General features: G+C 42.8%; 1 protein-coding gene across 2 annotated transcripts in view; it reads left to right on the top strand.

Moving 5' to 3' along the window:
* The window catches only part of arl15a (ADP-ribosylation factor-like 15a), a 127,823-nt gene that overhangs the window by 28,065 nt on the left and 71,911 nt on the right, over positions 1 to 27,847 (top strand). For both annotated transcript variants that reach the window (XM_049578049.1, XM_049578048.1), the window contains exons 2-3: positions 19,546 to 19,690; positions 21,158 to 21,217. In XM_049578049.1, coding sequence (XP_049434006.1) covers positions 19,546 to 19,690; positions 21,158 to 21,217 — 205 coding nt within the window. The remainder of the gene's footprint in view (positions 1 to 19,545; positions 19,691 to 21,157; positions 21,218 to 27,847) is intronic.

The following is a 27,847-nucleotide window of genomic DNA, read 5'->3' as shown; positions in this document are numbered from 1 at the left end:
ATAATTCAGGTCAGTGTAAGTCAGGAAATCGAGGTAATCGTGGTTTCACAACTGCTTTAATAATTATCTCGGTGAGGCATTTGGAGTGTTTGGCCTCCAGTAGGTGTCAGGATAATGCAGAGCAAACATGCATTGAAGATGGACTCAGTGACAAAGAGTTCCTGACTGATACTGGTTTAAATACCTCATAGTTTACACTCCTGTATGTCTCTGATTTTGTGTGAGGCAGTTAAAAAGTTATATTTTAGTATCATATATTGACTTTTCTGCCTGTCCCTGTAAAGGAGGAGGATGGGCCTGTATGATGTGATACGTTTTTTGTCCCCTTTGAAGTAAGAAAGACATGTGGAGTCCATTGGCTTTAGTCACATGCTCCCTGTGTGGGATTTAGTCTTACAGTTTGTATAGTGGTAGCTTACACACACATGTGTCTCTCGTTCGGCCCACAGCCTTTTCTCTCTTAGCCATCTTTCACACACATGTACACCACACTCAGAAAGTGTTGGGACAGTGACACGTTTTGTGGTGTTGGCTCTGTACTCCAGCACATTGGATTTGAAACTAAACAGTGACTACAAGGTTAAAGTGCTGACTCTGAGCTTTAATTTGAGGTGTTTATGGGCACATCAGTGTATGAATCATAGTCCGATTCATACTCCCACAACTCTAGCGGACGTAAAATAATAGGACAAGTCAACAGAAACATAAAGTCATCATATTTAGCAATTGGTTGCAGATATATCTTTTGTAGGCACTTGATATCTTCCTTGGTGATGACGTGATTATTTTATCTAGTGTTTAGGATCAGTGTCCTGATGCATTTTAAAAATAGTGGGCTGTAAAAAGGGCTACAAGTTTCAAAAAAAGCAATGTTCTGGAGTCCTCAGCCTCAGAGGATGGCAAACGTGTCACGGTCTTAATACTTTCTGACTGCACTGAAAGACACACTCAGGTCAGTTGGGTGTAGCTGAACCCCACTGACCCCTTCTGTCTCCTGGCCAATGCTCATTCCGGTAGTTGCATATGGATATGCACCATATAACACCTGTATATTAGATAGGCACATGTTTCGCATTTATTTTGGAATTGGCTGTGTAAGCTTGTCACTGGATGATCTAAATGAAAACCAGTAATGCCAGCAACATCAGTCATTAGAGCATCTGCCATACCAAGACTCAGGAATAGACTGCTGCAGGGTTACAGGGTCCCTGCAAGATGTTCTCGCCTGTATCAAAAGAACACATGACACCTGTATCACATGGTGAAGGAATAGGGCTCTGCTCCCACAGCTTCACTTGGGTGGGTTTGAACCAGTGGAGGCCACAATCTGGTTCTGATTTGCTATTACATAAGCGCTTTGAGACTGTTGTTTTTGAGAAGTTTGCTTTGTAGGGAAAAAGCTTAGTAAAATAAAATAACAAACAAGAGAGCGGTTCCAAAAGCAAATGTGGTGTGTAAACAGGTCTGGGGGTGGTGTATGGTTTTCACTCGCATCAGAGGCCATTTTAGCTAGCCAACCCCCAAACCCTCAACAACCCTATCTCTTCACAATTAGCGGGAGGTGAATGGGTTTAGATGGAGGGTGGTGGGGGAGCTGGTAAAATTTGGCGCCCATAGTAGTCCCCCTACAATGGAGAGGACCCCCGAAATGGTGCATAAACAATGTACCTGAACCAAACAGCAGGCAGTGTTGAGGAATTTGATAGAGGCTAGGGAGATGGACTGGTGACGATGGGGTGAGAAGAGGTAGGTGAAAGTGGATTTGAGGTTTTTGAGGATGGGCCTACAAAGAATCCGCCAGTCACAACTGAGGGGCCCAAAGCGTGTGATTATTAATTACTGATGGCTTCCCAGCCTTTGAAAATCAGGGGGCCGCAGACATCAGATGTGTGGAAGAGGCAGAGGAGCGAAAGGCCTGTCATTACCATCACAGAAACAATGCTCGAATTTGGCTGTCATGCATTTTTGCCTAATTGACTGTTTTGATGCAGGTTTTTTTTCTTCTTCTCCATTTTGTTTTTGAGGGGGCACTGATGCCCCCCACTCCCCAGTCTTGATGAGGAGAACTTGGTGGGCTTTCAGCTTCACCCAGCAAGAACCTTCCGGAGGTTCTTTGATGGCAAGAAAAGCCACTGGAGACCTCAGGGGCCTCATTGGCCTCCATTTATGTATCAGCACCATAACACTCCATTTCTGATTCCTGACAAGAAATGAGTGAGGAGGAAGAGTAACGTATGAAAGGCATACAGTGTGTGTAAGTGAATGTATGTGCTATATGGAGTGTGTGTGTGTCTGCAGGGTGGTACTTTTTTGTGTGTGTGAGGCTGCGATGAAAAGGGGAGGCCAGGGACCCACGAACCACATGAGGGGTCTCCTAATTTGCATAATTAACTGTTGACACTAACTGTGCTTAATGAAGGCCTATTGAAGTCATTGACCCTTTTACACAGCCAGCCCCTGGGAATGAGACAGAGGCTCCTCCGGCAAAGGTTAAAACAATGTGTCTGGTTAACTTCCGACAAACGCGGCGAAACGCCCCAAAGCCTCAAAGATTCACGCGCCATGTAAGAGGTTACGGCACAGAACGACCTGCGATTTCCCAGCACTGAAATACCACCAGATGTTTGGCTTTGGTGTCTCATCCCTCATTATTATTATTTTTCTAATGTTTCTACATAGTTTGCTCAATCACCAATTTTCTGTAATGCACAAGCAAATTTCATGTTGTGTAACAGTATCAGATAGCGTAATTTTAGATCAGCATCATGTCCCAAGGAACATTGCACAGATTGTTTTAATTTTTTGGACATAGTTACATAAAAGATAGTCAACAAGAGTGAATTCTAGAATTATAGTCTGTAATGTTTGTTGAAAACTCGTGCAGTAAGAGGGAAAGTTTCAGCTCAAACGTTTTTGATCTCTCACTTAACGGTGTTCTTGTTTCTATTGTGTAGGTTTTCTTTTTAAGATGAAAGCATAAAACATGGGATAGCACAGTATTTAATCTATTAAATCATTTTCCAGACCATTGGGAATATCAGCAAATGAGCATTTTTAAAGTACATGGGTCAAGCATCATCCTCAATGTTTTAAATTTAGGCTAGTTGTATAGCATTTAATATGTAACTAAAAACACAAGGCCTCTGCGATTATGCTTGAGTTTATATATTATAGATAGTGTTGTCTGTGGGGACTGTTCGCTCTTGTGCTCTCCGGTAAAAGGTCCCTTCCTCCAAGCTGTCACACTCCTATGTGCAATTTCATTCTGTATTTACTCTGTTAGTTTTTTCATGTGGAACATACTCATGGTTTGTGTACAGTATGTTTACATAACTTTTATTCTGTTAGCATTTTGTATTACCTTTGTGGGCCGGATGCAATGTAATTTTGTTGTGTTGTGCACCTGCCCATTGAAAAGTATGAATGACAACAAAAAAATCTCGAATCTGGATGTTGTGTTTGGGTTGCATGTGTAAGTCTATTATTCGAGAAAGGGTGGCACCAGCCACTTTTTGGCCATTAAAATGCCAGAAATCAAGTGAAAGCCAACAGTGTGTAAACTAGAGGTGTGTGTGGTTTGAGAGGGCCTGCGTCTCTGTTGTGGAAAACACACTTTAACACTGACAGACCACTTGGCATATGGCTGTGATCCCTTTATACAGCCTTGTAAATAGGCTCATTCACTGCCTAGTATTTCTGTTAAAGGGGAGCTTAACCCATTTTCAAAATTCATGCGTTTGATTCCAGTGGTCTATGACAGTAAATAAAAACAGAATTGTAAAAACTGAACAACTTTTTCCCAAATCTAAAAACTAGAGTGCTAAAACTCAAATTTGTGAGGTCATAGGGTATAAAGTCTGGAGCTGCTACACAGACAATGGATTGGGAAAGATGTTATAGATGAAACTGAGAGCACTGAGGGGGGTGTTATGAGTGTACGGGTACATTTTCTGTTTCAGAACTGAGAACACTACAATAGAATAAAGCTCATTTGGGTCTAATAAAGAAAACAAATATTTGTGGGTCCACAAAATCAGGGTCCAATTCATTGTCTGTAGAGCAGCTCCAGACTTTATACCCAACGGCATCACAAGTTTGAGACTTGCTTCTTTGGTTCCTGGCTTTCAGAGAGAGAGAGAGAGAGAGTAGGTAATGTTGACACATATCGATTGAACTTTTCTTGGCCATGGAAATAACGTTGGAATTCTTCATTAAGGTGGTGTTTCCCTTTTTAAAAAGTAGTGAATCCTGAACAAAATTTACACTATGATTCATTATTTTTAAGGATGATTAATTGATAAATATGTTTGTTTGTTTTTGTTTTGTAACTAAAATGAAACTATTTAATGAAAATGTGAATCATTTTCCGCAAGTAGTAACTTTAATGAAGTGTAGTTATACAACTAATAACCATCACTGTGACAATAATTAGTACATTTCTCTGTATGTAGTCTTTACATAATCCAAGGTTCCTCTCATGATGTAAAATTTGTCAAACCTTACGCACCTTTTCACACCAAAGCATATGTTGTGCACAGACTTTCTGAGGTGATTGGGGATGTATGTAATTACTTCCGCCAAGGAGGTCATGTTTTCGCTGGCGTTGGTCTGTGGTCTGTTTGTCTGCAAAATAACTCAACGTTCTGAACAGATTTTGATGAAATTTTCAGGAATGGTTGATAATGGGACAAGGAACAGATGATACAATTTTGGTGGTGATCGGTTGAAGCGCAGTGGATAAAATAATAAAATGGTGGGAAATCTGAGCTGCTTGGCCGAGGTCTGCACTCTCCGAATGCTCTAGTTATATAGTGTGATATATGACGACATCGATGAACTGCCCAGACGATGTAGTATAGCTGTAGTATATGATAAATTGTACTGGCTGAAGTCTAAAGCTGAGGCATAGTACCAAAAAACACATCAGTGCCCCTCAGTACTTGTATTACCATAAGCAAAAGTGTTTTTGCTGTTAACTAACAGTGACAGTTTCCCATAGATAAAAGGGAATCTGCTCACAGGTGGTCACTCTGATGCATTTGAGACGCATTCTAGTGCCGGGTGTGAACTGGAATCTGCCACAACTGGACAAAGACACACTCCATTTAGATACGAGACAGTGAAAAGGTCTTCCTGACCTGAGAGGACGTGCTGTAGCAGTTGCACACATGTAGTTTCACCTCACTGTTTAAGTGTTGATCTCTGCAGCACCTGTAAAATACTCTAGAAAGGAAATGCACAATAAAAAAGAGTAGCACAAATTTGGTCATAGTTACTTGAGGGAAGATTTGAAGACACCAGCATATTTTGGGTAACAATAAGGAGACAAGCGCCATCTGTTGCAAGAAGTTGTCAAACATCACAGTACTCATCCAGAATCCAGCTGTCTTTGATGTGTTATGACTAATTTCTTTTTATGCTGCTGAAACCACTTGGTGCTCCCTTAATGTCTAACAATACTCAAGGGTCGTGACGCTTCCCTTCCTGAAAATGTCCCTCTGTTCTCTTCTTGGCGTCACTGTTTGTGGTTCCTATTAATGGCTTTTCCATTTTGTTGGTCTTAAAAGCCTCCAGAGGCCTATCTACCATCCCTGCTTAGGGTTTGTAGAACAGAGGGATTCTCTCGCCATGTCTATAGTTTGTCATTGATTGCCAAAAAAAGCTTTTCTCTTCTCCTCCCTCTTAATCCGCACACTTTGACGTGTTCAACGAGGTCACTGGGGATGTTATGAATGATCGTTGTGGCCTGGCCTTGTTTGTAGGATGTGATGTGAGGAATAGTTCACTCTTTTAAAGAATCAAAGTTTTTCCATATCCTGTGAGAATCTATTTGCATTGAAAAGGCTTTTCCAGTTCATCCCCCCACTCATCAACCTAATTCTCAGCTACCACACAATGTATAAAAACAGATTTATTGTTCGGTTGGTCCCCATCAGGTTTTTTTTTTTTTGTCTCAAAGGGGCCTAGAAATAGTTGATGGGGAGGGGTCTTTCACATTTAATGACAATGTCCTTAAGCTTGAAACTTTCCCACACTTGTTTCAGGGAGATGGGGGCCCTAAGATTTGTTTTTATCAAAAATTGAGTTAGTCGTCGATAAAATAGATGCTGTATGAAAATGTGCCATAACTGATGTAAGTGGGACAAGTGCCCTCCCCATCCACCCACCCTTTTTATGTCTATGAGATGGGGCGCCCCCCACCCCCCTTGGTTCTTGCACACTGGTTTCAGGGCCTTCAAAAGGGGGCCCCTCAAGCTTTGATCCTCTACATGGGTGCGGAAAAACATCTTTTTGCCCTACACTGTGCCCAGGAAACCAAAGTTTTGCCGCCGCCGTATGCTAATGCAGCCAAGCTAATCACCCTTTCCAGTTACAAGATTTATATACCATAATGGCGCCCAGTGGTACCCCCTCAGCCCTTCAATTCTGTGGCCCCCTTATCTACCCTCTGGATGTCCCATGGAGCAAAGGTGTCTTCTGTCTGTGAATGCAGCTGCCTTGCCACCACCTCAGCCTCTTGCTTTCTTCTACAAAAAGAGGGTAACATGAAAACAGTCCTGTGGGTGGGCCCCTTAATGCCGTCCCCCTCATTCTCTACCTAATGTACTTTTCCAGTAAATGTCGTGAAACACACAGGAGCTCCAAGGTAGGCTCCAGACAGATAAATGTGTCGGGGGGAAAAAAGCTGTGGCCCCTGAGTCCCCTCAGCATGTCTAGCGGACCTGCTGTTTGGATTAAATTTCTCCTATCAATATCTTTCCCATCAAACTCGTTTCATCCTCTACCCATCATATGAGTGAGCTCTTTGAAAATGCATCCGCTTGCAGTTATTCTTCCTAGTGCTGCTCCCTTTCTTTCCTTTCAGGCTGTTACAATTTCAAATTTAATGTTGTGTGGGGACACAGAGCTTATGAACTTTGTTGATTTACATTTGTAAGGAAACAAAATAAGTTGTAAGCTATAGGGAAACATTGTTCAACCTTAGTGTGCACTGTGGCCCACTCCGGGGCCCCTCTGAATGGGACAAACACGGAGCCCTTGCAGAGCTGGCTGAACCCTCCAGAGCTCTTGGATCCGTCCCAGGTTCTCCTCAGGTGAACTCTAGTCCGGCTTGTTGAGAGGAGAGCATGTTCTTTCCAATAAAAGAGCAGTAACTCAAAAGAAAATCCATTTTCGTTCAAGTAAATATGAGATTTCAAAAATAGAAAAATGCCCGTGCACAGCTGAAGTCAAGGTGCTGGTACTGCGGCAGAAGTACAAACGTGTAAAAAAAAACCCACATGAATTGTGGCTTTGTGAGCCTGATGAAGCTGTAAGCGAAACGCGTTGCTCTATTAAATTCTCGATCCCCTTTCCTAGTCCTGTCTTGTGTGCGGTACGTAGCCACAATTTAAGTGTTTTTTTCTTTACACGTAAATATGAGATTTGTTAAGTGTTTTTGAAACTTGACTTGGAGATAACGTTCATGAAAAATGGTGGAAAACACTAGCTCAGGTATGAGACATTACAAGCTTCACAGAAATTTATGATTACGTCCGTGAGGTAGTCATTAATATTCAAGGCATCCTCCTGGACACAGTTTGGTAATGTGGTGTAGGTTTACTTTGACCTTACAAATGGTCAATTTTGTGCAGAATGGGCAGGTATCATGCCCTGCACTAAAATAAAGCTCATCTACTAGGAGATATTATTCATTTACGCCTTTATTTGCCTGACAAGAAATTGAAGTATTTTCTGCATTTAGACTATTATTGTGTAATTTCCATAAATGGATATCAGCATATGAATTCAGAATCTGTACTGAAAGGGACAAAGTCATGGTATCAAAAGTGTTCATGTTTCTAATTGTAGTCCGCTTGTAGTCCGAGTAGTATTGACCTATCACGATCGAGAGGCAGGTAAACCATCCATGTGGAGAGCAGAAGAGGTGAAATGCATTGGCTGAATTGCAATCTCAGAATCCATCAATTATTGTCTGGCTACAGTTGAGCTTTTTATGAGCTTTCTTTATTCATTTATCTGCATTCATGTGCAGATATCTCTTTATAGAGATTTGCCAAGATGACCAACGCCTCCTAAAATATTGGCCGTTGACCTCAGATGCTTATCATCATTACATCAATAGCTGATGAGTTCTGAGATTGATTTTTCTCAGTTACACCTCTCTGGTGCCAGTAGAATTTTTAGTTATTGGGGACCAGTTACAGAATTGGGAGATAAAGGTGAAGCATACTATAGGCTTAAAACCAGTACATTACCTCTGGAAAAATTCATTTTGTAGTGCATGTCTGTTTTCTACTCTGAATTTTACAGAGAATGCTTAAGTGTTCCTATGAAGTTAACACAGGAGGTAGAGCGGACTCAGGCCTCGATCACACAGAAAGTGTTTTAGCGGCTGAAGACGACTTTTTGTATTTGTTTAGAATGATACTGAAGCTTTTTGTTCGCTGTTTTTGCACTGCTAAGTGTCTTGCGTTTCTGTGCTCTAACCACGTGGCATTTTTTCTGGAGCACTCTGAACTTCTCGAGTTGAAAAAACTTCAACTCAGAGTGGAAAAGTGTCCCACGTCATCTCAACTTTTTTATACCATTGTCCAATCGAATGATTTGAGTGGCGGGCCTCAGTGGTGGTCATGACAGCACATTTACAGCTGGTAAGCAATGGAAGAGAAACTGGTGGTAGTGGTTGCTGGATTCAAAGAGATAAACGACTTTACAATCTGCAGTTGATGTCAGATGTCAATAGAAAACGGCAGGCACGGAGGCTTAGGAGTGCAGTACCTGATAGAGCCATCATCAATGCTAAGCACCTGGACCAACTGGTGGTACTCCCCATCATTCATCCTCTTTTTTAGGGTCTCATGTGCCCACACAGATCTCTGTTTCCCAACAAACTATTTGCTGACAGCCTCTCACCCTCAACCAGAGCTACGGACAGTACCCTCTGTCCATCCATTTTAGGAACTAGCTACTAATTACTCTGAAATAAGTGAATAAATGGTAAATTGATTACACGGGAAGGTTAGAGTACAGAGGTGATGGGATGGTTGCCCTGGCAACAATAAAAAGGCGCAGCAAGCATTTTTTTTTACTAGTGGCATTCAATTTTTAAAAAAAGGCAGCGAGGTGCGCCTCGCACTTTGCAACCTGCAAAACGCTCTCTGTGTGATCAGGGCCTTACTTACATATGTACCCAGCAGAGATGTCAACAAAATGAAAAGATCCTGCCTGCAAAGTTGAAGTTGCACTACAAATTGTAAAACCAATGAAAGATTTTACTGGCCTTAGGAGGCCATTAAGTACTTTTTACCATCTAGCATCTTAAATGCTTGGTCTAATGATTTCAGAAAATGTTGTTTTGTTTCATTGCTACATGCCGCTATACACTCTCTGGTGTGCTGTTCTCATATAATCTGTTGTGTTCAGTTATTGACATAAACTCCAAACAAGGTTTTCATTGTTCGGGAATGTTGACCGTAGCACCTAAATATGTTATGGCTAACCTGTTGTTCTGGGATTGGCCTGCAGTGATACAGAAATACTGTCATTGCATTACAGAAATTAATTCATGCCATTGTTCAGGCATATAAAGGTCAAAGCCTTTGTGATGGCTTCAGGGATGGTGTACTTTCAAGGCTATAGTTTGTGTGTCTGTATGTGTGTGTGTGCATGTGAACCACAGCAGCGGGCACTTACTGCCACATCCAGATGGTGCTGGAAACAAACAGTGCTACACTGTAGGACCCCTCAGTAGGACCGTCTAGACTGGTCCCTGACCAGACAGATACAGCCTCCCATCAAATTAGCGTTTGTCAGATTTATGGTAATGGTCCGCAACAGTCTTCCTGTCAGTGACATCAAGATTTACAGCACTGACACCCATCCCCACCCCCTGCCTCACAAATACACACATACACATATATACCATCCTCATACTGAGCGCTCCCTTCATCCCACTGGCTCGTACAAATGCACCCTCCCCTGCTCCATCCTCTTTCTCTCTCCATCCTTCATTTTTCAGCCCCTGAACAACTCTTGCCTGCCACCGGGCCCTGTCTATACAACTGGGAGGAGAAGTGGAAGTGGTTGTGTGTGTACGTCAGTGAGGTTTGTAAGAAGGCTGAGGCCATGAAGTGCCCCAGTCTTCTCCTCTAAAAGCATCACAACCCCAGTGAAAAAAAAGGACCCACTCGGGGTGGCAAAACCACCCAAGCCCCCTCTGCCTCCCTAACAATGGGTTGTGTCAGGGTTTCCTGTTAATCCTCTGTGATGAAGCTTGAGTGTTTTTGGGGTGAAGGGTTGGGGATGAGGGTGAGGTGGTGGTGCATAGAAGCTTGGGGGGGTAGGGGCGTGTTAGGTTGGTGTAGTTTGGGGGTGACACAGTGTGGTCGAGAGTTTAGAGGCTGAGGAGCAGAGGGGAAGAAGGGATACATTATTGGTGGTGGTGCTGGAGTGCGAGTGGAGGACAGACAGAGAGCCTCATGTATGCGGATTAGCGTCGCCCCCTCTTTCATGTCGGCGTTTTTTGGACGGTAACCTGATCCCCGGGCCCTAGCAATAGTGAGCCCAGTGGGAAAGGCTTCCTGACAGATATCCCGTCCATTCTCAGCCCAAATGTTTTTCCAAGGCTGCGCTTCTTCCTTTGATCTGGCCTCCTCCTCAACCACGCAGGGTCACAAGCTACCATGTCAGGCCAGATAGGAGAAGGCCAACACTGGAGCTGCTTACTGAAAAGGGGAAGAGAAGGGGAGCGGGGGAAGCAGGGGGGGTCACTCCAGTCTGTTGTTCAGAAATCTTGCCCCATAGTCTAGACCTGTCTCTTAAAAAGTGGACTTTACGCTCCAGACGGTCAGTTGGTCACGTTACCTCAGTTAGTCAGTCAGATGAAACTCCACCTTGCACCTCTGTCCCTAAATAACAGGCGGCACTCAGCTGTTTTCCAGTTTGTTTTTGGAACACTGTAGTCACTGTGACAAAGCTGATTTTTGTGGGAATGTTCCGGTGTTTTAGGCAGTCGTCTTTTTTTAAGTCCTGTGTTTCACATGTTAATGATAACTCAAGAAAGAAATGGCAGCGATACACCAGAAAATGTAATATGATAGTGTCATTTAGCTCTTTGGCTTTTGAACATTTTGTTTTAACTTGTTTGCTCTTTTGTTAAAAATCCTTTAAGTTTTTTTCTAAAAGATCGAGAGATGCAAACTAAAAGTTACCGCAATGCATTGCCTCTCCCTTTGCAGTGCATTAGATGCAGTGTGTTCCAGCAGAAAGCTGGGGGGCGCTCTAACTTCACTATGTGGCTTTCCGTCTGTGTGCGTGTGTGTGTATGTGTTCCAGCTTGTCTCCTTGTCCAGACACCTTAGCGTCAGGGCAGTAGTGTTCGAGCTCTGAAACGAGGGCCAGACAGACAGAAGTGGGATGAATGAATTGGGTAGCGGGGGTGATAGGAGAGAGTGAGAGGGAGAGAGAGAGAGGATGTTGCTTCAGAATAAGGGGATGATGTGCCTGCAAAACAGTGACAAGCAAATCAGCTTTAAAACAAGGCCTCCCCGTACACACACAGACACGCAGGCATAATGGGTTGTGGGTTGTTTTGTCGACTTAAGTAAGACACGGTCTACTTCACCAGACGGGATGTTGAGCTGGTGCAGACAGGGTCATCTTATAATTGCTGTATGTCTGTCATTTCAGTCCAGTAGGTCTGTGTGATATCGTGCTTTCAGATGTTGAAGTCAACAGTAGACACATTCAACATTCAGTGCATCAAAAACATTCCACACAACTGGATGTGCATTGTCGAGGCATGGAATGGGAGTGACGCGTATCCCCCAAATGTTCTAGTGTACTCTTTCAGTGTATGTCTGAGTGTGTCTGTGTGTGTGTGTGTGTGTGTGTGTGTGTGTGTGTGTGTGTGTGTGTGTAGGTGTCTGTGTTTGTACAGGGATCTATTTCTGATGCGGGGGTAATGAATGGCACCTGTTTAGTGTCCTTAGTTGGCCATCATTTTTGAAGTGCAGTAAATCTTGTATTTCATCACCCGCGGCCACAGTTGAAAGCGTGTCACGGTGCTCCCTGCCAAATCCGCATTTTGTTTGCTTTATCTCGCAATTAAGGTTTTAAGAAACCAGTCAATCATTCCTGTAGTGACAAGCATCGTGCCTCTGGTATCATCTCGCCTGCACCCTCTGGGAGGAGAATGTGCAGCCACGAGAGGCGAGTGGTGGCAGCGGTTGTGGTTAGAGGGCTGGCGGAGGAGGTGTTATCAAAACATCAGGAGGACTTTAGCAACCACACGTCTTGGTCTAAAATATGTGATGTGTTATGGAGGCGAATAAAGGCTGGTGGGTGGTTTGGCGAGGTGTGGCGGGGACCCAGGCCTGAAGCCGTCTGTGGTTGGCGCGGTAACAACTAAGCATGGGAAGAGTCCAGCGACCAGCCTTGTGTGTCTAGCATGTCTCTCTCACCCCTTAACGAGAATGGCATGCAGTGCGCCCCACACACCCCCTTCCCTCACTGTACTGAACCACACTGTGTCCCACCGTGCACCCCCCATCCAGCTTCAAAGCGGCAAATAACAACAACAACTGAAGGGGGGAGAAGATGAATGAGGATGAATGAATGTGCCCCTTCCATCCCCCCCTTTGCCCGTACACCCCCTCCACCTCCCCTGCTCCCCTCTACCCTTCCTTCCATCCCTGACAGACTGCCTTCCTGCATGCCCTTCTCCGCTCCCACCCTCTGCTTATGCCTGGTTTTGCAGGCCTGTGTTATGACTGTGGCCGGTGTGTATTACACACATATCTGTTAGCGCCGCTCCTCCGTCGGGACGCCCATATAAAGGACTGTCATTTCCAAAGGTCAGGAGTGAGCCCTGCACACAAGTGTTGTCCCGACACTTGGTCTGGAAAAATAAAAACGGCCTGCTTGCCCGTCCGTGTCCTGTGTCTGTCTGTCTACGGTGACTATGACTCCCAGAGGCAAGTGTCTCGGATGTCCTTTCCCTTTTCTCCTCCTCCTCCTCTCTTCTTTCCTTTGGTAGCTCCCCTGTTGTTGGGAAATCAAGATGCCCAGCATGTTTAAATTGGCAGCCGAGGAGGAAGCGGTGGTTTGTTTTTTGGTGTGCCTGCCCAGCTATTGGAAATGCTTGGAGGTAAATGTGATACTGCAGTTTTTAACAGGCATTATTACACTCATTAGCACCATCGCTGGGCAGAGTGCAAACAGTTCAAACATATCAGTTGATGTGTAACCTACCTTTCAAGAGGAAGTGCGCCACAACACAGGCGTGCTGAGCAAGGACATGACCCTCTGCAGTAGATTTTATTGTAAGTGCACAGACTTTGTGTGCGTCTGAGGCTCATGTGAAACAAAGCGTACTTAGGAACTGCACTAGCTGTGAGAAGCCTGCATATTATCTTCATCTTGGCAACAGATTTCTGTTAGCCATAGTTTCCAGATGAACACACCTTTTTTTTATTTGTGCCAAAGTACAAAATGTGGGCATGATGCAGGCCGAATTCAGGTGACTCAGTCATCAAGCTCTTACTCCCTATAAACCAGAGTGCTATAATTATTTTTTTTCACACTGTCTCGTAGGAATTTTTGGTGAACTCCCAGAGTGGATTATTTTCAACAAGATGATGATCTGATGCGTGGTTTCCACACATTAAACACCCCCCAAGTTATGTGTATGCTTATTGTGCCTGCCTCACTGTTGGAGTTTTCAGTCATGATGCTGATAAGAGAAGTTAATCACTGATGATCACTGATAAACCATGTTCTCAGTACTTCAGTAAAATGTTTCCTTCAAAGTACCTTTGCAGCTCAGCATTTTTCCAAACTTTTTGACATAACACACACACACACTGCATATTCTGTCTGTTTGCTCTGGCACTCAAAACACTTTCATATTGTTTTCTTATGTCTGCAGAATTAGTTCAAATGGAAATTTCATATGACTTGTATTTTTGGAGACGATTTGTGACAAGTCGTTAAAGTGTCCAGGATTTAAATGTTAAATGGTGCCACATGTGCACCTTGTTACTGTATTTCTGTAAAATGTCATCGTTGTAGGAGTTCAACACTTTATCAGTTGCACATCGCCGTTCACTGATGGGTGTGGCCGATGTTTTTCCGTTGTGTCACATCTATTTTGTGCAGAATAAAAGCAGGGCTTGAAACTAACAGCATCCCGTCATCCTGAAGACAACAGAAAGCCTGTTTGGGATGAACAGAAATCTTCTCCGTAACACCATCAGGGGGGAAGGATGCTGTAAAGTCACTATTGATGCATCAGGGGATGCACCCTATTGTTTCCCTTATAATGCTGCATTGTGAGAAAAAAAATCCTTGATGACACTGGCAGGAGGAGAGCTAGTCAACTTTAACTTTTAGCAGCAAGTGGCTGGAACTAACTTCTGATGGAGGTTCATCGAGTTATTTATACAGACTATGATTGAGTTGAATTATGGCGCCTTCAGTCTCTCTTTGCTTAAATTGAGTAATGAGCAATAATCTTGTAAAATGTAGAGTTTGGTGAGAAACTTGACGAGATACAGCTGTCTGAAAGAGAAATTTATTGATGTTCTCACAACAATATAAAATAGATATTAGAGCGGTAATTATGATGAATTAATGACTTTTGAACAGTTATTTTTTTAAGATAAGGACACAGAAAGAACAGTGAATAAAAACAAAGACAAAATAGGGCTCCCAGTAGGTCAGTGGTGAGAGCAGCCGTCCATGTACAAAGGAAAAGTCCTTGCTGTAGTGGCCACAGGTTCGATTCCAGCCTGCACCCCTTTGGTGCATGTTTCCTCTCTTGCCCCTTCACGTTTCATTTTGTCCTGTCAAAGACAAAAAAGCCAAAAGAATAATCTAAAAAAAAAAAAAAAAAAAAATCATCATCAACAACAACAAAAAAACATCAGTATTGGCTATCAGCCAAATTATTGTTTAACATTGAATCAGTATCGGCCCAGAATTTCACAATCGGTGCGTCCCCTGTTGTAAATAAACTCATCTACCAAAACAGTTGTGTAATAAGTGTGGGATTTGTTAACTTTGGATAATGGTCGCCAAACATCTGGATAAACAAATACCATGTAATGGCCCTAATGATCCCAAAATACCACTAACCTTTTCTGGGCAAGACATTGGATTAATTAGGTGGTTGTCCTGAGTATTCCAGTCACAGCTTTAGTTGATGCTGCATACCTGTTTCGGTATCTTAGCACTAAGCAGAAACAGCATTTGTTCTGTTTCTATTAGTATTTATACATGTTCCTAGGCAGAACATCAAAATACACCTGCAGCACATCATTCTTGCAGAATAGGCAGCGAATATCAAAATACCCAGCAGGAGTATTTGTAGGCCAAATGCTGCACGTATCCTTTGACGACCCCAATGTTTAGTAGCTATTTCACAACTGAAGCAGGGAGAAAACCACACCATAGAAACTGGAAGCTTGTTGGGGTACCTCAATTTGGAACACACTGTCACGCCACTGCCCATTTTCCTATCCTGCGGTGTCTCGACAGTAGCCAGAGAGTACGAGAGTGAAACACGAACTAGTCTGCTGCGGTGGTAGCGGCTTCCCTCTTACCCACATTTATTACCTCTAAAAATACAAAGTGGTTTTCTAAAAAGAGCCTGGCTCCTGTTCTGTCCAACTACGTCAGGTGAATGTGCAACATGATGGTTTGTGTTCTGGCTTATTGATAAAACTGTTTTCTTTGGAAATATTCAACTTTAACTGAACCCCTCAGTTTGTCTTGGCTGAACCATGCGCCTTGATCTTTTTCCATTTATGTACAGTCCAAATATCCTTGAATATGCCATGTGTTAACAGTATGTAAATCAACAGACGGTCACTTGAGGTCAGCCGGCTCCATGGTGATGATGGTTTGGTTGCATGTGGTATGACTTTGAAGGAAAACGTTGGAGAAAAAGGGACTGCTGTAATTATTTTCCTTTCATATCACTGATGTCCTTCTTACTCCCTCATCATTCACATCAAGCTAAATGCTATTCAGTTCAACATCTGTAGAGTTATGGGGCTGCCCCCTTGACCTATCCTCACACAAGTACTGGTAGACCAGCAGTGATGCCTTCTTGAGCTTCTGTTCTTGTGTGCTTCAGCTCTGGTCCACTGCCAGGAGGCCCAGTTATGTCACCCATTAAATGTCTTGACGTCTTTTTCAAACTGGAGGCCTGTGGGGGCTGTTTTTTCTTCCCTACTGTCACGTATCTTTTAAGGAGACATTCATCTGAAAAAACGCAGCGTGGCTATGCCTTCAGTGATATTTATATCCGGCAGTGTTTCTCATTTACATATAGCCTAGCTAATCAGCTTTCACAACATCAGTGAGGTAATGTCTCGGAAGGTCTTTCAGGGAGGCACAATTAAAACATGTCCAATCCTATAAGAGGCAGCCAATCAATAAAGTCTAGGAATGGCAGACTTTTTATGGAGAGTGTTTTGGCAAGGAGTTGTAAGGTTTTATTTGTTTCTCTCTTTTTAATGCCCAGGTGGCCTCATAGTAGCAGTTAAATAGTAGCTTGAATAAACGAGGAAGTGAAGCTGATAAGCCCTTCAGAGGCACATGTTTTTCTATGCGACAGTACATGTGAGAATATTTTTATAACTCCGTCACTTCCAGCTTGTCTGAACACACTGTAAATCACTCAAACAACATTTAGGGAACTGTTGACTGTGTATGTTGAATTCAACTTCCAGTTTTAATCTCAGCTGTTCGTCTGGATGCCTCACAGAGATTTATGGAGGTAGTCATCATAGGACGGTCTCATTTGAGCTCTCAGTCTCAGTGACACAGCACACAGACTCGCAGATCATTGAGTGTGTGGTTGACAGGGGAGGGGCATGTCTCGAGGTAAGCAAAGGCCTCTGGACATATTTATTTTTCTCCTGTGAGCCTTTTGACCAAACTCTCCTCGTCAATCTTGTGCTGTCAAGGAGGGCCAGAGGTGGGAGCTCCCATCTCTCTCTGTCTCACAGGGGCCACTGTGTGCATAGGGACCCCAGGGTCATGCCCAGGATGCTGCTCTGGTAGCTGTTGTGAAATCTGCACTGTACATGGAGAGAGAGGTGGTGGGAGTTGTCCTGTCTGTCAGCTCCCACATAGCGAGGCAGCAACCTTCTGATAATTTTACAAGCGGGTGAATAAATAACAATCCTCTAACTCATAGCAACTTCATAGCTACACAAGTTCTTTCAACTCAACCCTTTGCATCCTCTGAAAGATCAGCTGTCAGCGCAGAGGATTGACAGCTATTCTCCCTCTGCTGCAATCTTTTACATGTAGCTTCAGGGCAGGTAGGCGGGGGGGGGGGGGTGGAGGTGACAAGGTAAGAAGAGGGTAAGCAGGAAAATAGAGTGACCTCATCAGACCAAGTTTTTACATGTGTTCCCCCATCTGACACGCGTGTGTTTCTGATCTTACCGTTTTTCTGGAAGAGGAGAATGTTTCCTGTTTGAGCAGACTGGCGGGTTCACCTAGGAGTCGGGGGGGTCGGGTTGCTCAGCCGACGTCTGGTTCTGTTGAAGCAGATTCCCCACATCTCCATCAAACAGCAGCTCTGTTTTGGCACGGCTCTGAAAACTGACCCTGGTGGTCACTGATGTCTGGGGGTATGCGAAAGAATCGAGGCTTCCGCTCTTTGCTGCTCTCTTGTTCCCCTTCTGTTTGAAAGATGGTTGTATCTCATAGAAACCAACGCTAGTCTGGGAAAATGTCATCGTTCATTTTGCTTCATTCAAGACAAGAGGTCTCTTGTCTTGTACCAGACCTAAATCTTGACCATGTGCCAAAAGATACTTGAATGTTGACACAGATTGTTTGTTTATCCTCTCATTTGTTTACATCTGCTTATCCCAGCTGAGGTACAAGTTTTAATGGCACGCCCAAGCACACCTGGTGAATGTGCGCACGGATGTGCTGCAGTTTGTGTACACTTGTGTGTGTTTTCCTTCCTGTCAGAGTCTTTGATTGAACAGAGTAGCAGTGTGTTGCAAAGGGTCATCCCCTGACAAGAGCAGTGAGCAGTCTTGTGTTGGATGTTCTTCCACCTGAAATGTGATATAGTAGATGGAAGTGTGTGTGTGTGTGTGTGTGTGTGTGTGTGTGTGTGTGTGTGTGTGTGTGTGTGTGTGTCTGCCCTGCCTTGTCCAGACTGGTTCCTGTCTTGCTAATAAAAGAGATCTCTTTTTAGTTTTGGATACCGATCTCCCCACACAAGTTTAAAGATCTCATTCACGGTTCACACTGCATTTGCCCCTTAATGTCTCACAGCAGGCCCTCAGTCTCAGGCCGTGATTCATGGAGTGACAGGTCTGTCTCTGGCCGCCACAAGGGCCCAGTCAGACGGGGTCCACACACAGACACTGCAGACAAAAACATGTTGCACCAGTGCCCAGATGCATGCGTCTATACACTCACTCAATTCCCTTTCACATATTCTTGTCGTGTAGACTTTTACTCTATATGACATGATTTCATTAAATCATAAAAGTAAAACATCTTGTGGCCTTTATTCTTTGTCATTGCTTTTCAAATTCTCTCTGGTTGGACATGGCTAAACATTTTGCTGCTCTTGCATCAACTGACAATCTGGAAGCATTTCATAGACCAGATTTTTGACATGTCGTAGGGTTTCCTGCTTCATCATTTGAAGACAGCTGTGATGCACATGAGTGTCTTCTTGCAAAGCTAGAGAGACACAAGAGTGAATTCCATTTCACTTTAAAAGGACAGTTCACCTCAAAATAAAAAATCCAAGATTTTCCTCTTGCCTGTGATGTGGTCTAGATTGTTTTGGTGTGAGTTGCCGAGTGTTGGAAATACATGCAACAGAAATGTCTGCCTTCTCTCGAATATAATAGAACTAGATGGCACTCGGCTTGTGGTGCTGAAAGCTCAACAGTTGTGGATTGGGTTTTTTTGGTTTTTTTTTGCAGATTTCCTGACCCATTTACTCAAGCTAATTCACAGACTTGTTTTGAGTAGTTTCATGTAGGAAATATCTTCTTTGTACCAAACTACACCTGCCACCTGCGTCATTGCGCAGAAGGAAGCGTGCATCTACTGCTAGCTGAGCATAAACATCTTGTCTACGTGTAGATGTATGCTTCTTTCTGCATGGTGATGTGACTGAAAAAAAAGACCTACATGAAACTGCTCACAACAAGGTCTGTGGATTATCTTGAGTAACCGGATCATGATTTCTGGGAAGAGACATTGATGTGAGTTTTTCAAATGTATTTGAACAACAGCACTTTGGGCACCACAAGCCGAGTGCCATCTAGTTCCATTATATTGAAGAGAAGGCAGACATCTCTACAGCCGATATCTCCAACACACTGCAACTTACACCAAACAATCAAGATTTATAAATAGCACTACAGGATAGAGGAAAAATATGTCTTTGTGGGGTGAGCTGTCTCTTTAAGGACAGAACTCCATCTGCACCAGTTGCATTTGATCTGTTTTCCAATTAACAGTTATTGTTTTGTTTGTTTTGTTTAGTGTTTCCGGGCACTGTGCTGTAAAGGACCCCCGCCACCAAGACCAGAGTATGATGTGGTGTGCATCGGCCTGACAGGTGCTGGAAAGACCAGCCTGCTCTCACGCCTTTGCAGTGAGGGCAGCGAAGGCATCGTTGCCACAACAGGTATGTGCACTTAACATATCGATCGGAGGGAAAGAGAGCGTTAAATCCATATGCCTAAATAGAAGCACGCACTCTCCACTGATGTACCGATCTTCCTTTCCTCACGTGTTCTTGCAAACTTCCCAAGCATCTCAAGTGCTTTCATGATTCAAGAACATGTTGTCCTCCGGATTAGAATCGTCAGATACATAATACTATCCAGGTATTACAGTTCTCCAATAGGGGGAAGCATGTCTTCATTATGTCTTCCAAAGTCCCAGCGCTCATGCCAGAAATGCTCTGCTGTATCTCACCAGCCAATACTCTGCTTCTTTCTTGTAGTCAAGTGGGAGGCTGGTGTTAAGTATGTCCAGAAGAGGAGGCTTTAGGGTTAGTACATCATTCTCTTGGTAGTCAACGCTCTGCTTTCCATATACGCAATGCAATCCCTCAAGGACTCTGACATTCCTTTTTCCTCCCCTGGCTTTGTCAGCAGTCAGCTTTGAGCTGTTGCAGAAGTCCCATTTTAGATTTAGTCATTGTGCACTTTCACCAGTAGAAGCTAAATATAAAGTAATTCCCAAATGTGCAGCCTGTAACTGTTAGTGTGTATATCTCTGTGGCAGGGGGTGGTTTATAGGAGTTTACACCTGTCTGCGTCTGCCGCTGAGTAGGCCTTAATAGATAAAATATGGCGATTAGTTACCTTAGCATGGGAATTATTTTAGCGCACTTCTCTGAAATGAGATTTAGCTGTCAGCACAGTCTGAGTCTGCCAACATCTACAGAGGGACGATCATGATGAACAATGAGTTGGAAGTCTCCCTGCGGTTCCCCCCCACTTCTTACTTCATGATTTTGCACTGTCGTAATGTGCTTAAAAACCACATTTAGCAGTTAATTCAGATGTTTAGAAAATCATAATCAGTTGTCTGACCCATCTCTCCTCCTGTTTGTGAATGTTTCCAGGAAAGGAATTCCCACCAAGACAATTTAGCATAATTTGAGCGGCATTAAATCTCTTCCTTCAGTGGGTTTCTTTAGTATTTCCCACCGTATGCAACCGCAGAAACAAACCACATAATACATGGTAGCACTTTAGACATTAGCTCCGTCCTCCTCTAACTCCAACGTAGAACAAAACACTTTTCTGTTTAGCTTTTCTTGTTTTTCTGTTTTGCTAACCCGGACCACACAAAGTGTTATTTTTTTTCGTTTGTACAACACAAATATGTTGTCAGTCCTCTGTGTGTTCACCAGCTGGTGGTTTGGACAAGGTACACCAAATATCCTGAGGGAAACTGAAAGATAAAGTGGATTTTTTCTTTAAAGTCAGATTTCTTTTAGACATATTCTCACTATTGAAAAGCAATCCAGCCAACATTCCTAAAAGTTGATTCTCATCGCTCCTGACATGTGCTGTCCACATACACATAAACACAATTTCTTTGTCATCACAATGATGGATTTTCATTTTTCTGCCCGCAGGTTTCAGCATCAAAGCAGTGCCATTTCCAAATGCCATCTTGAATGTAAAAGAACTTGGAGGTAAGAAAAACATGCCTGTAAAGCCTGTGATGCTTTCAGAATTGAATTTGACAATTTTGTCACATGAATCCCACAGTGTGAATCTGTGAGTTAGGTGAAATTAAGTGAAATAAAGTGATCCAGTCATGACATTTTCATGTGGTCTTGTGGTCAAAGCAAGACTAGCTGAAGCCCAACACTAACATACTAACTAAAACTGCAACAGCAACCTTTTTAAATCTACAATGAGATATTTATTTGAAAGCAAAGGAAAGTAGAAAACATTGAGTTGCTGTTTCTTTGCAGCTTATCGTATCAGGATATATACAGGATGTTTACTATGGTTAGGATTAGAGTTGGGCTCATTTTACATAATGAAATCAATATTTAGATTAATCATTAATCAATAAAGTGATCGTACAAGCAGTGTTTGTCATAGTGTGTGAGCAGGCAAGCCAGCACAGCCAAAAATGCCACTGTGGGCGTGAATGCCAGCCAGAGAGAGGTTGATGTCGACAAAAGCAAGGCAAGAAGTACGGCGTGCGACTGAACACGCTACGCAGAGCGGCCTCACGTCTGCTCGTCACAGCTCTGCCCAAGTGCCTCATAACTGAACCAAATCCAGTCATCTGCAACTGAATTAGTTTGAGAGAAAATGCCTGGGCCTAGATGTTTGACAGCAGCAACTTTTTGACTTCATTACTGTATGGCTTGATACGATCCATTTCATTAGTTTGTTTACAGCCCATCGTCACACTGTTTCCTTTATCCCAGTATGTGGGTGGTGTGTTTTGATCCTCTATTAGTAAAGCGACTGTTTTTCTCAAAATCTAAATTACCGGAATGTTGATTGTTAAAAACATGTTTGTCTTTATACATTATAAAACTGGTATTATCTCATTAGCTGTTTACACAGATATGTGTGTAGGCCAAGGAAGCAAAAGCATGTTTGTTTTTACCTCCAGTAGCATCACACCTTTCGGTCACAGACTGACATTTGTGTACAGACATCAGACCTGTTAGTGTTTTTTGAAGTGGCTGTACAATCTGCACGCTGTTATTCCTGGAAATGTACAGCAGTCTAGGAAGCTGTTTAATAAGCACAGATGAGGGATCTTGAGGTGGAGATACGTAAACAGAACAAATGTGACGGAAGGCTTCCTGTCCTTAAAGGGAGAGGGATAAATCAGTGCCCCTTAGTGACACAAGAAAATATATTGTTTTGCTGAGAGTTAAAATAATTTATGTTGTTTTCAGCATCGTATTGGCAGATGACAGGTGCAGCGCATGTTTTGAAGGCTCACCCATCCTAGCCTCCTGAAAAGATGAAAAACATACACGCACAGACACAGACACTAACACACACACACTCAAAGAGGCACCGGGGGACCACCAACGAGGGTGCTACCAAATTTGGACAGAGCGCATTAGGGGGTTTTCAAAAGAGGGTTTTCTGGATTGGTTCAAAGCCAGTCTGGTGGGACATTATTGTGGTTGGAAAAACACTGGTCCCATGGATGACACTTTTGATTTAGATAAGTTAGTATAGGCTGCCAACACAGTAAAGGATGATGAAATCTGCTCTCTTTTTCTTTTTGCCCCCCCCAGCTTGGACCCTTACTCCCCTGCTCCCTTTCTTGTAAATACACACAGCACAAGAATTTGAGCGATTTATGATGCCATCCGTTATGGATGAGCTGGACAGGGTAAAAACAAGCACATGATGTTTTGACGGCTCCACTGACTACTTTTTTATTTGTAGCACAGTATTGGATTTAAGTTTGTGTCTGAGGTGAAATGTTGATATGCAACTCTTTTGTTTGGCTGGATGAAGGCGCACTCATCTCGTTCCAAATGTACATGACGTAAATGAGGAGTCGGGAGAGTTGGTGCTCTTGCATAATGTTCCACCGATCAGTTTTCATAACAAAACTTTTAGATCGTCCTCTGATTAAAGCAGCTCCCTTTCTGCACTGTTTGTAACTTACTCAACTCTTCTCATTTCTGTCAGAATTCTTTTTTCCTCCCCTTTCCCTATGGCTTTAAAGCAAGCAAACATGCCTGGTTTAGTCCTATGTTATTTTGCACTGCACCAATGATGCAGAAAAATGATACAAGATGTGACGCACGGCCATCAGTATTCCTAACCCTAAAAAACTTGTTTTACACAATACCTTTGTGGCTTGTTCTCTTCACTCGGCCTTGACTAAGAAGCAAGAAAAGAAGCGCTTGTTGAGAAGAAGCGTGAAGAAGTGAGGCACTTCCAATGTATTTCCTTCCTCTCCCACTGGAAAGCCCATTGAATGTCAATGAGGTATTCTCCCTTTTATAGTAAGAAATGTAAAGCAAGACTTACTTACGCAGGTGACTTTAAGTGTCGGAGGTCGGAAACACACATGCTTCATAAATTAACTATTTGTCAGTATTGCTGCTTTTAATAGAGCAAGTAGAGCAGTTAAATACATGAAATCCTTCCCCACAAAGCCCAAGACATCGTTTTTATATGCAGTTATTCTATCCTTGCTGTTTGCTTGGCAGGGCAAGCGTGATAGTTGCTCAATTCGTTTCATCTGGGAGATGAAGGTGGTTTGAGTTGAGCAGGAAAAGGGCACATGGGAAACAAGTGTGTGTTAGGGTCAGCACCTTTGGCACGCAGAAGAATCTTGCATACAGCAAAGAGCAGAGAGTGACCCGAACATGGCACTGGGAGTTGTTCTTAGGAGCCAGGTTTCAAGCATGTTGCAAGCTTTAAACTAAGGGGGCTCCAGTCAGGGCTGATCACTAAACCCAGGGTGCTGAAAGCAGCATTTGCCGATACTGATTAGGGGGTCTACTTAAAGCATGGGATTTATCATGTTGCTTAATTTATTCATGAAACTGTTCTTAATAACATCGTGTATCAAGTATTAGAATAAAGAGATGAGAAAGTATTGTATTGAAAGGCAGAATTTGCAACATATTCCACTTCCTCTCTAAGACCCTACTTACACCTTGCATTAAAATTTGTTTTGGGTAATCAGATGCAATCAGATAGTGATTGACCATATGAAAGTACAGGTGTAAATGCACCCAAAACCCATTGAGGGCGGACTCTGAACAGACCGGCCAAACCACCTCGGGGTTCGTTGGGGACACAGTGGCCCTCTTTCATAAAACAAATGTGATAGAAAACTGGTCGTACACTCATTTTCACGCAAATCACAGCATTTGTGACAGTGATTATATCTCACATCAGTTCTCAACTTGTGTGAGTTGCGTGGACTTGCGGCGCAGCAGTTCGAGAATTGTTACTAGACCATATTCTGACTGGCATGTAAGTATTTGCAGCTTGCATTGTATAAGCTTTTATATGAATCTTGTAACAATATCAATGTAATATTAGAAATGGGCTAATGTTATATGTATGCTATAGGTCAGAACATATCATGCATGCATAAATTAAATATTCCTATCTCAAGTTTGATTATCCACTGCAACACTGCTGACCGCAGCAGTGATTTCTTTCCATACTGTGGTTTTCAGACTTCCTTTGGTGACACATTCCAGGGTGTCAAATAGAACCAGTCAGTTAAATTGGACCTGGGTAGTTAGCGTTTCAATTCCTAGCTTAGAGAGGTTTCTCTTCTTGGCCATATTACGCCTCTCCATTTTGTTAACTCAAGGGGTGAGGCCTCTAGATATTTAAAAGATGATCGTTTTCAGCTGCTACATTTGTCAGCTCCCCGTCATTCCAATGCTGTGATTGGTGGGATAAGAAGGTTTCATGAATCACAAGTAGTGCTAGTTTTGTCAGCATTTTTTCAGGTGAACTTTCAGTTGACAAAATGTCTGGGCATTTAAGTCTTATCTAAGTCTAATAGATTAAACTAAAATGCCCAAATCGTTTAGTTTTGGTCAATGAGACTGCTGATATTTTAGTCTTCCTTAGTCACCAGATTACACTGAACATTTCATTCAATCTCGTCTAGCCAAAACCAATAGCTCTGTTATTTTAGTCAGACTTATAAGATTTTATCTTAGCATTATCTGGTGGAAAACACAGGCTGAGTCATTACTTGCCCTACTACAGTTTCACGTCTGCATCCTCCAGCATATAACCGACATTTGCAACTCCAATATGCTCTTCTCTCTCATTCTCTCTCTCACTCACACGAAAACACACACACTCATATTTGCCAACTAGGCTATAATATTTCATCTGCATTCAAGCTGCACATAGAGAAATTGTCTGTTTTGCATCAACTGATTGTCTCTTATGATCGGCTTTCTTAGAGAACACTGATCAAACTGTGATTATCATCCACTAACAATCGATGGCCGATCAATTGGAGCGCCCTCACTTTGAACCCGTGGAAGTGTAGTTGACGGTAACTTATATGGTTGCTAAGCCTTGTAATGCATTTTTAACTCTCCCTGCCTCGATAGCACTGCTCTAGATTGTCATAAGCGCAAGCTGTCCTTTTAAACCAGAGGCACAAAGCAGCTTATGTCCAGGTAACCCTGATGTATGGTGCTTGCAATGATTCAGACCAGGCTATACGTTTGTCTCACTCATGCATTTGTAATTGAGGTCCCTGCTCTCTTGTTTTCATTTGTTCTCTTTCTTTATCTTCACCTCTGGTTTCCGTTTTTGTTTTCTTCCTCTCCCATCGCCTCTTGTCTCCACCATTTGTGCTTTCTCTGTCTCTCGTTTTGTCTCTCTTTCAATCTTCATTCCCGTCAGGCTCTCCTTGCTTATTGATTTGAACACATTGTCTGGCTGTGATAAAGCACACTGCCTCCCAGTCATTATCCAGCAGGACTTCTCTGTCTGTCTTATCATTTAGTGTGTTTACATGCTTGTAAATGGCCTAGTTATTGTCAGCTTTCTGCAGTGCCCTGATTTCTTTGATATAATGTAGGTGAGGAATCTAGTTCCTTTAACTGACGTAAAGGATTAAGAAGAACGCGTTGAATACAGCTAGGTTCTTCCTGAAGAAGCTTGATTTCCTAACAGGGTTTCCACATCTGTGCATTTCATTTTTAACAGGGAAAGTATCGTGGTGACAGCAATGTGGCAGGATGAAAGAACAAAATAATTAAACCCAAAGTCCAGCTGAAGCTTAATCTGAAACAAATAAGTCTAAATAAATCAGCTTCAACAGCTGAACAGCAGACTGTTTTAAAAAAATCAGACACACGTGCACGCTAAAAGACAAACTGTGTGGTCTGTCACTACAGTCTGTCCTCTCTTTGAGCCACGAGTTAAAAAAAAAAATGCTGCAGTGTCACCTCTCACTAGTGCATGAACGATATGCCAACCTTGGTTTAGAAATATGGTAGAGGTTAGTAGAGATATAAAAGTGGAAAAATCATTTTATACTCTAGCCACTGTGCACTCTGGCACAGCAAGGCAGTATCACCTGTATGGCACCTTGTATTACTAAGTAATTTAAAAATTTAATCTAGAATCAAATAGATATTCAGAGAGAATTTTCATTTTAAGATTGCCAGCATGAAGAGATGAAATCGCCATTCATTTAAACAGTGGGGCAGCAAAACTGGGGATCAGCATTGTAAAACGAAAGCTCTTTGTACTCATCTGAATAAAGCGTAATAAAGCCTATTCAGTAAGTCGACATTGAGAATTTTGCATCTGGCAATCTTTCATCTGGCAGGCATTTGGTACCCAGCTGGTGCCAGGTATAGGGATTAGGTGGGAAGGGCACCTCCGGGGACACAGAGAGGAATCTATTAAGTGCGTGCATGAGTGTGTGCGTATACGTCTGGACAGTGACATGACGTCAAGTCTAGACGGGCCATTTCACAGTGTGCATTCATGCCACGCATTGACAGCTGATGAAGAAGTGGTCGTAATAATCACCACTCGTTGCTGTTGAGGGTTTTGATTTGAAGTAGATATGTGCATATGCCATGTTCTTGATTGAACAGTATTTGTCACCAGGCTCTCTAATACCTTTTCTATGTTCCAGTAATCAGACAATTTATATGAAAAGATTTGCCTCAGTGAGTGTTCGGCATATGCGATGTGTGTTAATGTGAAAGATGTGTTTAAACTTGAACTTGTCACTGCAGTTCATGGCACATATACAGAGTCCATCTTATCCATTCTTAGTCCTTCACATACACATACAGAAAATAACAGGGACGATGAGCAAGATGCAGGAACATCACAGAACATTTACCCGTTGTCTGTGACCACCAACAGGCAAAGGAAGTATGTGAGCACGTCCCAGAGCAAAACCACTACATCGTAGCTATGGCAGACCCAATGTGGTTCTTATTACTATCAAATAGGACCACAGTGTGTGTTACTTTGCCCAACCGGGAAGCTTTTCCTTTGCATTGGAGGAGATTTGACCAAAAATGAAATAATTTGTAAATTGTCATTTGGGTTTGAAGCAGACGCTGACGGTCGCAGACTGTTCTGATTTTGAGTTCTGAGGACCAACGTGTAACCGATCTCTATTGGAGGCCTCATTCAAGGATATTACCCTGTTTGATGTTGGGTTTTTTGTTGATAGTGGGTGAACAGTGCATCATAGATACTATAAGGGATAGCCCATTAATGTCTTGAAAGGGCATTAGCCAAACCAAGTCTTGAAGTTCAAATTTCTAAGCAAGTATTTTAACAATGAATTTGCAAAGTGC

The sequence above is a fragment of the Epinephelus fuscoguttatus genome, linkage group LG6 (assembly GCF_011397635.1).
Source record: "Epinephelus fuscoguttatus linkage group LG6, E.fuscoguttatus.final_Chr_v1".
Classification (NCBI taxonomy): domain Eukaryota; kingdom Metazoa; phylum Chordata; class Actinopteri; order Perciformes; family Serranidae; genus Epinephelus; species Epinephelus fuscoguttatus.
Note: the sequence above shows the minus strand (reverse complement) of the source record. Positions and strands in the feature narration are given on the sequence as shown.